The 11,315-nt window shown below is 37.6% G+C and overlaps 1 protein-coding gene across 2 annotated transcripts; it reads left to right on the forward strand.

Moving 5' to 3' along the window:
* Positions 1-115: 115 nt before the first annotated feature.
* On the forward strand, positions 116-10,444 carry zfyve21 (zinc finger, FYVE domain containing 21). Of its 2 annotated transcripts, XM_031873225.1 has the most exons (8): positions 116-564; positions 2,274-2,324; positions 3,059-3,227; positions 4,667-4,742; positions 5,074-5,165; positions 5,411-5,464; positions 6,498-6,628; positions 7,281-10,444. In XM_031873225.1, the coding sequence occupies exons 1-8, from the start codon at positions 439-441 to the stop codon at positions 7,314-7,316; spliced, it is 735 nt and encodes a 244-aa protein (XP_031729085.1). In that variant the 5' UTR covers positions 116-438; the 3' UTR covers positions 7,317-10,444. The 2 variants fall into 2 exon arrangements, with proteins under 2 accessions (XP_031729085.1, XP_031729086.1); XM_031873226.1 differs by lacking the exon at positions 5,411-5,464 and having other exon boundaries at positions 119-564.
* The last annotated feature ends 871 nt before the right edge of the window (positions 10,445-11,315 follow it).

An 11,315-nucleotide genomic window follows, 5' to 3' on the forward strand; every position in this document is an offset into this window, starting at 1 on the left:
ATATGTACTACTTAATTATTATTTTTGTTATTTCATTCATCTGTATTACAGCTGTCTTTGTGCTGCAGTAATAACCCATTTTCTCTTTCTTTGTGCATCAATAAAGGTTTATTGTATTTTATATAATATTTCCATTGCAGAGAAGGACGTTTTATACATTCATCAAATAAACACGTGAGGACTTTAAGTGAGCAGCAGCAGTTTAATACAAAGTCTAAATTTAGCATAAATAATAAATAATAACTCATAATGCTCTCTTTTGGGTGGAGTTGTAAAAAAAAAACTTAACCCGAAGGGAGCACGTGACATCAGCTCTGTGCTCTTGATTCGTCCAGCCCCCTGTCAATCATTCGTCAGAGGGCGTGTCCAGACGTGAGTTCGTGGCTGACGGAGAGTCCCTACTGTAACGAAAGGAGAGACAGCTGCTAACGAGGGAAAATGTCCGCGGTGCCCGATGGGAAGAAGCTCGTCCGGAGCCCCAGCGGTCTCCGTATGGTGCCTGAGAACGGAGCCTTCAACAGCCCGTTCTCCCTGGACGAGCCGCAGTGGGTCCCGGATAAAGAGGTGAGGCAACGGGGGGCGGATTTGTGTTGACAGCGAGAAGCTATCGAAGCTGCGGACATTTGCGACAAGCTAGCTAGGACGGTAAACAGAGCTTATTCCGGTTGAGATTTACAAAATAAACGCACTGTTTGTGAACTGAAACGACTTTAACAGAATTGAGTTAAAAACACATTTTAATTACAATTAATTAAACATTATGTGGTGTTTGTTTGTTTGTCTTGATTGGTGGCCTTACTTTAACGACATTACATTTAAAAATAATTATTGTATATAATGACACTTCAGACAATCTCACACTTATTGTACAATTTCCTAGGTTTAGCCATAATAATAATAATAATAATAATGATGATAATACAAGTATTTTGCGTATGTTAGTAACAGTAGAACTTTATAAACCTGATCCTAAATATTCGCTCTTCGGAGGCTGTGGATGAGTTTTGGGACTGGATTAAACTAAATGAAGTGGTGGAAAGTTAATAAATGAATTTACTGAAGTACTGTACTTAAGGGAAAGATATGAAAACTAGTGGTGGAAGAATTACTCAGGTCTTTTATTTATATAAGTAACAATACCACAGTGTAAAAATACTCAGTCATGCATTTTAAACTATACATACGAGTAAAAGTACAAAGTATTGATGCATTTATGCGTTTATCGCTTTAAAGATTGTATCTGGTGTATCTTATTTAAGTTATATACTGCTGGGGAGCTTCATTTATGATAATGCAGTTGATTATATTTTGTATAAATAACTTTAATCTACAAAATAACTTAGTTAAAAAGGACAAAATGGAAATACTCAAGTTAAGTGTAAGCACCTAAAAAATGTACTGCACTTGAGTAAATGTACTTTAAATCACTATGCGACTACTCATGCGTGTTTTGTGAGTGAAGCACTTTTATTTTTGAGGGAAAGCCTCCTAACATCCGGTTCCCTCCGTGCTAACTGTGGCTAACTTGATGCGCCGCTGGACATCGCAGGCCCCAAGACTGCTAGTAGCTGCTATGCTAGTAGCGGCTATGCTAGTAGCTTTCTGTGTGTTTGTGTCAGTAAAGCTACAGGAGGAGGCTCAGGGAGACTGTGGCTGCTCTCAGAGGCACTTTGACCAGACAGACGCTGAACTACAGCCAACACAAGTTAATAATCACTCTGCTGCTGGTTCCTCCGCTCAACCTTAAAATGTAAACAGTGAATAAAAGCAACAGGCACGATTATGACTGGTTGTAAAGTGGTAGAATAAATACTCACAGGTTTTATTGAAGTAAAAGTAGCAAAACCAAAATGGAAAAACAACACTATGCAAGTAAAAGTCCTGCTTTCAGAATTGATGAAACAATTAGTATAATAACAATTAATTAGTGAGTCTTCATAAAATTGTTCTGCCACTATTTTTTACAATGGATTTAAAGAATTTTGGAAAGAAAAATGCAAACTATTAACTGGTTTCAACTTCTTAAATGTGAATATTTGTTGTTTTAGTAAATTGAAAGTCTTGAAGGTTTTGGATCATTTTAAGACATCAATAATCTTACAGCAACAATACCAACATGTCAGTAAGAGACTTTTGTTTTGATGACGACTTAATGGTAGAAAGATATAAGAGGATATATTGAAAGTATCTTTTCTGAGCTGCTGTTGAACTTGAATTCGCCCTGACTCGGCATGTTGTGTAACTTCCTGTTTGTCCTCTTTCCCGTCTTCCAGTGCCCGAGGTGTATGCAGTGTGACACCAAGTTCGACTTCATCAGAAGAAAGGTCTGTTTCCTTTTTGGCAACACGACACCGTGACGACAAATCACAGCTTTATCTGACTAAGAAAACAGAAACAGACGAGGGACACAAGTTTACCTGAAGAGTTTGAGGCTTTGATTTAGTCTGTGGAACACGAGGTGATTTATTTCCTCTCTTGGCGTCTGTTCATTTGTTTTGGCCTGAAGTCACCTCGAACATAATAACACTGGTCATCTGTTCCCTCTGACTGTCTTTAAACGTACTGTTTAAATCAGCACAGGAAATAGTTTTCTGGAATCTTTTAAAACTCACCATGCGCCTTTATTACTGTGTGTATTTTAAACTAAACTTAAAATAATGCGTCTAAATGACAGATTAGTGCATTTAAATTAGTTTTGTAAGTCTTTTAGAAAGTCTGTATGAACAGGATATATTATCGTTTTCTGTGTTATTAAGTCTTTTATTATACATGTGAATACACTACAAACTTTATGCTTAATACGAGTCTGACTGAAACTTAAATGCTCTCCTGAGGACGGAGGTCTTCATGCAGAAATAAGCACTAATGTTGACGTTTGTTAAAGAAATTAATAACCTTTTTATTAATAAGTGATGAGGCAGCACAAGTGCTTCTTTTAACAAACCACCTTCACACACAGATGTATTCCTTGAGTAATATGCAGTGTGTTGTGTTTAACGTGACAACATTATATTATTATTATTACATTAAATGTGACTGTAACTCGTGTTTCCTGCAGCATCACTGCCGGCGGTGCGGCCGGTGTTTCTGTGATAAGTGCTGCAGTAAGAAGGTGGCGCTGCCTCGCATGTGTTTCGTGGATCCGGTGCGTCAGTGTGCCGAGTGCAGCCTGGCCTCCCAGAAAGAGACCGAGTTCTACGACAAGCAGATCAAAGTGCTCCTGGGAGGTGAGGAGCTCCACAGTCTCAGTTTGTAGTATTAGTAGTAATAGCATTTGTAGTAGTAGTAATAGTATTAGTAGTAATAGCATTTGTAGTAGTAGTAATAGTATTAGTAGTAATAGCATTTGTAGTAGTAGTAATAGTAGTAGTAGCAGTTGTAGTAGTAGAAGTGGTAGTTGTAATATAAGTATTAGTAGCATCAGAAGAAGAAGAAGTAGTAGTATTAGTAGTCAGAGTAAATAGCTGTAGTAGTGTTCGTAGTAGTTGAAATAACAGTAGTATTAGTAGAAGAAGTAGTAATAGTAGTATTTGAAGTAGCAGTAGTAGTAGTTGTAGTCATACTAATAGCTGTAGTAGTATTAGTAGTAGTATATTAGTAGTATGAATAGCAGTAGTAGTAATAACTTAATATGCGATATATTTTTGTGTTCCGTCTCGTCATCTCAGCAAAGCTAAAAGCTGGAGATGTTTTTTGTTAAGCTTGAAAAGTGACTGAAACAATGAAACCGTAATCATAATATTTTCTGATTAATTATTAAATCGCCTAATTGATTAATCCGCTAATCATTTCAGTAATGTAATGTAATGTGCAGACTCTTTGACAGTAACTTTACAGCGAGCACTCTGAGTCAGAATGTAAAATGTCTTGTTTTTACAGCCGACCTGCTGGATTCTATCTGAATATATAACTTTATGACTTTATGACCTGACACACGTCACGTGACACACACTGTTCCCTGTCACTCTGCACAGGAAGCAGAAATACAATAAAAATCATCTGTTAAATGATGTGGCAGAGCCCCGATAATCCGCTGTGTCGTCGTTGAGTGCGGGTCAGCGTGCAGCTATAAATACGCAGCAGCAGGAAGCTCTTCATAATAAATCCATCAGCAGCCCGAAGCTGCAGGACGACGAGCGGCTGAACGAGATTTAAAGCCTGCAGCACGATGACGGCCTCCTGCTTTATCGATGAGGGAGTTATCGATAGATCAGCGAGAAACTGGAACCAAAGAATATTTTACTTTTTTATTTTCTTGACAAATGATTAAAATAGTTTATCAATAAAATAGTTTTTCTTTCAGAGCAGACACTCGGATATGGATTAGAGACCCGGTGCTAAATAGAGCTTTGACATCTAGCCAGATTTATATTGAAGCGTTTCTATTGGCGGTTAAATTTGGGGGTCTGGTTTCCTTTTGTGGGAAATATTTTGAATGTTTTTAGGTTGAAGATTTGACTGCGTCATTATTGCCAAAATACTCACGATTTTATATTAATACTCAACATTTTGCCTTTAATGAATATTGCGCATCCTGCGATTTGGAATATTGTGATTTCTATAAAGCTAAGATTCATTGTGCAGCCGTACTCCAGATGTGAACACAGTTGAATGTTCCCGTCTCCTCTCTTCACCCACATGTGGACTCGTGTTCTTGTGTTTCCAGGAGGAACCTTCGTCGTCACTTTGGGAGCGTCGGAGAAGTCTGAAACCATGACGTGTCGCCTCTCCAACAACCACAGGTGAGCTTTAAAAACACAAACCGAGGCTCTGTTGCTCCTGATGGACAGTAATCCTGCACACTGAGAATCACACAGAAAGTTTTCCAGTGCCACTTTGTAAGTGTCTGAGAAATAAAAAGGCTCTGAGCCTCCTGATTCTATTCATGGAGCAGGCAGCATTTATATCTTTAGTTCTTAAAGTCACTGTGGATCGAGAAATACTCATAACTTTTTACTTTTTACACCAAAAGATTCAGAGCGTTGTTGTTCGTCAACCTGCTTTGATTTGTCCTTTATTCATCATTATTCATTTATTTATCTTCTTTCTTATTTTTAATAATCCACACGTCAGGTATCTGTTCCTGGACGGTGAAAGTCACTTCGAGGTGGAGTTGTCTCGGATCTCCAGCATGCAGATTTTGACAGACGGGTCGAGTCCGGGAGGTGAGAAACATCAGAATTTAATTCATGTTTGCGACTCTTTTGATAAACTAACAAAAATAAAGCATTGTGGATCTTTTTCTATTGTTTAAATTACTGGAAGTTGTCGTGTCTCCATGTTTGGTTTCCTTGAGATGAATCCACTAACCAGCTGAGAGATTTCCTGATCAACATTTTACACTAACAAACTCTTTGTCCTCTGCTGTCTCTGGTGGTTCTTCCTCTTCCTCGTCTTCCTCTGGGCTCAGAGAATGACATTCACACTTACACCAGTCTGCTGGACACTCAGTATATCTCTGAAGGTTAGCTTTGGTTCACTCCGGTGTTTGCTCGCTCATCATCATCATCATCATCATCATCATCATCATCATCATCATCGTCGTCACTTCCTTTTCCTCTTTGTTTCCAGATGTGGTTTCTTCATCTTGTGTGCATGCCTGAAATTTAAACCGAAGAGATGTTTTTACGCCTCATTGAGTCCCAAAAGCATCTCAGTGGAAAATAAAACAACACAAATGTCAATAACTTTTTCCCGTAGTGCATGTTTTGTCCAGTAACTCTTCCTCTCTGTGTTTTCTCACAACATGGTGGCAAATTATCTGATGTTTTTTAGTCCCATCTACACTTTCTAATTTACTCTCATCGTTCTTTTTGTGCGGCATTTTATTTTGAAAAACGTCATGTGTGTTTTTCTCATTGTTCATTTCATTTTTATTTACCCGACGTCTCGTTGTTGCGTCTGTGTGGTTTTTTTAATAATCATTTCTAAGGCAATGCAAGTTTACTTATACAACACATTTCAGCAACAAGCGCTTTACATAAAACATAAACACATATTCATTTAAATACAATTAAAAACTGTCATTTAAGAGCCAAGACAACATAAAATAAAAACAAGCTCAAGTAGAACAAGACATGTTTTAAGGTCGAGGTTTGTTATTAATATTGTCGAGGGAACAATAAAGTTTTGATTCTTTTTGTTCATTAGACATGAAACTGTAACACACTCTTCTCTTTTTCTTTAGTTTATTATTCATTAAATAACTTAAATAATGTTTTGAGCCAGAAGAGAGACATGTTGTTGTCAAACCTTTGTTTGTGGAGAAATAACTTTCTTCAAAAGTTCATCCAGTCTGAGCTGAAGACTTAAATCTTCTTCTTTGCTGCCTGAAAGACAAAAGACACAAAATAAATAAAACAAAAAGGCTTATTTAGTTAAATACATCAGTCTTTCTTTTGTGTGTGTGTCCATGTCTAACTGAAGGCGTGTGTGTGTGTGTGTGTGTGTGTGTGTGTGTGTGTGTGTGTGCTGTGTGCTGTGTGTGCTGTATGCAGGAGGGACGTCGCGCGCTAACGGCATGCTGCTCCACTTCAAGCCAATGGGCTCCCAGGACGCCCAGCAGCTCCGCATGGAGGCCGCAGACGACAAGAAGGCGGCCTCGTTCTGGTTGGCTGCGATGCACAAGGTACGCGGACAGGAACACACGAGCTCACGGTGATAGCCCCTCATACTGAAGAGCTTTCATCAGTGGGTCAGAGACTCGCTCACCATCCTGTTACCTGTGGATACTTTAGAGACTAACCTGTTCAGTCAGGCGTTTGGGTGAACTGTATGCACCAGTTCTGTCGAATGTATTTTGTTGTGTATTGTATATTTAGCTTTGGACTTCATCTTCTATGATTTCCTCCTTGTATGTTGAATAATGATCTTAAGCACTTTGTGACTTATGTCTGTGAAAAAAAACTATAGAAATACATTTTACTTACAAAACAAGACATTTTGAAGAAGGTGGGGCAGATTGATGTGGATTCTATATATTAAATACTACATGAATAATGGACTGCAGTCCTGCTGGAGGTTAAGACACTACTAGCTGTTAACTTGTCCATAGTTTTGGTCCAACATCCAAATCTGGGTGAAGCTGTGATGTCAAACATGACCCCAAACACACCTCCTTTCATGCATTACTTTTTTATTATTATTTTATTTATTTATTATTATTTTCATCCAAACATGAATCTGTCTGATGCATAGCGAGCTGACGTTGATGTCTAACTGTACAGATTGTGTTTGACTGCAGCTGTTGATGTAATGTACTCTCACATGTCTCCTCACAGGCGGCTAAACTGCTGTATGAAGCTCGGGACCAGTGACGTGCAGGCGGTCCACAAGACTTCCCTCTGGGCAGCAAACACCCGGTCCCACCGGGGGTTTGGCATCGTTTGGGTTTTTATTAACGCCAGTTCTGATTCTGCTTATCCGTCTGATTCCTCATCAGTTCCTTGATACCAGTTCTTATCATGGTGATATATATACAGAAGGAAACACTTTATTACCTCTATAACCAGTACTTTGTACATCTTGTTTTCCACAAATAGGCTGATACTTATTATTTTCTCGTCATATTTGACAGAGTCAGAGTTCTTTATTCCCTTTTGATTTAACACATAAATCAGGACATGCAGCATTAATGTTTCTACATAAATATGGAACAAACTTTTGTTCGCCACATGATCCTGTGATACTGTTGAATGTTTCACAGGATAACAAATGTTAAATGTGTCGTTACACCTTTTCATAACTTCACAGAGATGCAGTAAAACTTCAGATAGAGTCACAGTTGTTTTAATCGTTTTATATGCTGCAGTTCTTTTGTGTCATCTGGGATTTTATTTCCTAGAAGAGGTGATGAGACACTTAACGGATCCCTGTCGGGATATTTATTTTTATTTTACCGACTCTCCACAGAGGTCAGCTAAGCACCAAGTAGAGGCTGATGGATACCTGACGGTTGAGCCAGTTTGAACGCAGATCTTCCAGATGAAGAATTGTCTCACGCAGGTTAAAGAACAAAGAGTTTACCAGGAAACAGACCAGAAAAGGGTGAGTTCTGAGCAGGAGTGAAAAGCATTCTGGGAAATGTAGGATTCTCTAACTGAAGCAGAAGCCAGAAGAGGCAGGGTGAGGAAGATTTCATGAGAGAATACGTCCTGAAATGCAAAGAACATCACAGATTTATCCACAAAATAGTAGGATTTGTCCGTTAAGAGACAGCAGAAAGTTCAGGTGACACGTTTCTGTAAACTGTTTTATTATGAACTCTCCTCTCTGCTACAACTACTCACAGATTTAAATCTTTGGGCCTCAGCATCTGCGGAAACGACTATTCACTGATTCGAGTGAAGCTTAAACACATAAATAAATGCTTTAAATGTAGTTTCATGTATTGAAGTTTTGTATGAGCTATTTTGTCAACTATTCCTACTTTTAACACGAGGTACGACGTACTCGCATCGTTTTTACCGCTGACGCATAGTTTTTGTAACATTTGTAAACAGTAATCCCTTTTGTCCCAAACAGAGTTTTTTCCTCTTTTTATTTTTTTGTTATTATCGTCGTAACAGCCAGGATGTGAATTCATCACCTTCCATCATGTTGAGTTGGGGGGTTTGTCAGTTTGGGAGCTAAGTTGTGCTTCAGAGAAACTTCAGTTCTGACTGAGACGGTGAAAATGTTGAGAGAAAAAACCCCGATAGACATTTGACTCATTCATCGACACATCGCTTTATTTCACCCCCTCAAAAAAATCTTTTGAAGTTTTGACATTTAATGTAGTAACAGTCTGTAATTACCTCTCTGTCTGATAAATAGACTTTATAGCGAGGCCAAGTCAAATAAAATATTGTCTGCACATCTCGGTTAATAAGGTGGGACGCCGGACGAGGAGGGACTTCCTCTCTCTCTATAGTAGAGCTCATTAGCTCGTTCGTTTGTGGCGGAGTCCGCCATTAGCTGTTTAACGTTAAAACTTTTCTGACTGCTGCTGCTTCACGTTAAAAGCATTCAGCTGGTGAAACATGGCGTCACTCTGTAACGGTGCTACACGAGAGGCACAAACAAAGTCAGAGTTCAACTTCTCACAAAATGGAAAATGCTGAATGGACCTTTTAAGTCGACATTTAAACATTTCTTAACCCAAACTATCAACTCATGCAAGGTTGCTCTTTACGTTTTTAAACTGAAAACCTTTTTTTTTGTAAGAACAATTTAGTGAATTTTGAATCACACTCAAGATTTAGTTTTTTAACACGTTTATAATGTTGAAAATATGCTTAAGCATGAAGTGTGTTTGTATTGAGATCAATATTGTAAGAACTAAGTGTCGTAACACAAAACATCTTAACTCTGCATCCTCTTACTAGATTTTTTCGGGCCGAGGAAGACCGTGAGATGTGGATGAAAGCTCCTGAAAAAAAGCTAATAAGACTTTTTTTTTTGTTTTTTGGTCAAAAACAGTTAACACTTAAATTTTAAATGCACGGTTGCATTTCAGTTGCTAACACTATGTGATGTATTTTACTAAGATTACCAAGTATCATCTTGCTGCCGTTCGTGTGTCTTCCCTGTTTTTCTCTATAAACTTGAAGAAACAACTTAAAAGTAGTTTAATGAAGAACAGAATTGGATTTGTTGGCATTTTACCTTTTTTGTGTCATTGACAACCAATTAAACAACATTCAGCACCTCCACTTTGTAACATAAAGTTTATTTTTATACGCTGCTCACCTAAGAAATAAAATCACTAGTTGTCCTTTAGTTTGAGGCTGTGTGAGGTTTTTCTTGATGGTTATCCAGTTGAGTCATTATAGAGCTGTTTGTTATGTGATGACTGCACAGTTGGGAACACAAATGATCATATTGTCCTCTGTAACTGAAGTCTAAAGTAATCCTCTTCTTTAATTCCTCCGTTTGTCTTCTGGCTGCCTGCTGCACAGTTTATCTAGTACTAATGAGACGCATCATCGTTCAGGTTTTAACATCTAAATCCGGTGATATTGGCAGTTTTGTTAATTTAACATTTTTTAAATTTGCCCCTTTTCAATCACAATCACAAAAACACACAAGCTTAGATGGATTTCTACAGTTTAATTCAATATAATTACTTTTTTTACTTCCATTTAAAGCACATTTGCGCAGTACAGCTCAAAACATCTCAAGTCACTGTTATGCCAACATGTGTAGTTATTTATTAGTAATAGCTCATAACCTGAATGAATCTGAGACTCGTCGATATGATCATACTGTGACGTTCTCTGTGCAGCTCTCAGAATGTCCTCAGTTATGAGTGGATGAAGAGTTTTGGACTCAGCCGGTGTTTGTACCTGCACTTTAAAGCCCAACCTGATTACTGTGCTTTTAATCCCAGCGCTTCATTTATTACAACGCTTCCGCACACTTTGTTGGATTATTCTCTTGGGAATAAAAATCAAGTGTTTGTACATTTGTTGTGTTGACTGTGTCTTTTGGAAAATGTGGATTTCAACAGATAAACAGAAGAGAAACATCGACTGAGATAAAAGTCTAAGATTCCTGAGAAACCTTTGACTTTTTTCATCATACTGTAATATAACTTTTTTTGGCATCCTGTAAAATCCAGAACATGTACTTAAAGTATGAAAATAACTCAGTACTGTTATGTGCTACATAATGAGATTATTATTACTGATGCATTAGTGTGAAAGCAGCATATTAATGTTGTAGTTGTGCAGTTTTAACTTTTAACTTATAGAGGTGTTACTTTATTAAACCACAGAAACAGATGCATTTACCAAAATAAAGCTCACAAGCACACAGAAAACAAGAAACATGCCTCAACACATTTTAGAAGCTGACAACATAAAACGTTTGTGATTTGTTTTCCTCGATTATCTTAAATATTTGCTATTTCTATTTTCTGTCAAATCGATGAAGTGATCGTTTCAGCTCTGCTTGTTCATGTCGGGTAGTTTATAACAAAGTGTGTTTTATGAGCTCTTCACATGTTTTGTGTGCACAAATCTTAAGTTGTCCAGTATCAAAGTAAAAAGAACAATATATTTGTCTCAGATGTAGTGGAGTAGAAGTATAAAGCTGCATTAACAGGAAATGCTTGCGTAAAGTACAAGTACCTCAAATTTGTAGCTACTCGTTATTATTATACTGCATCTTTTACTATATCCTGTACTATATTTATAATGTTCTATATTACTATATTATGTTAAAGAATGAACTTTTCCTGAACTTCTCTGATTTGTCTGCTTGGTAGTTTGTGTATCCAACGGTTGCTGAGTGGATATCTTTTGTTTTATTATTCTCTTTTTATTGAGATGAAA

This window comes from Anarrhichthys ocellatus, unplaced genomic scaffold (genome assembly GCF_004355925.1).
Source record: "Anarrhichthys ocellatus isolate YVR2014 unplaced genomic scaffold, GSC_Weel_1.0 scaffold69, whole genome shotgun sequence".
Lineage (NCBI taxonomy): Eukaryota > Metazoa > Chordata > Actinopteri > Perciformes > Anarhichadidae > Anarrhichthys > Anarrhichthys ocellatus.

Excerpts from the sequence above, each read along its gene's own strand:
- zfyve21 (XM_031873225.1), top strand. The coding sequence starts at position 439 with ATGTCCGCGGTGCCCGATGGGAAGAAGCTCGTCCGGAGCCCCAGCGGT. Across the intron at positions 5,465-6,497 it reads CACTCAGTATATCTCTGAAG|GAGGGACGTCGCGCGCTAAC; the intron begins GTTAGCTTTGGT and ends TGCTGTATGCAG. Across the intron at positions 6,629-7,280 it reads GGTTGGCTGCGATGCACAAG|GCGGCTAAACTGCTGTATGA; the intron begins GTACGCGGACAG and ends GTCTCCTCACAG.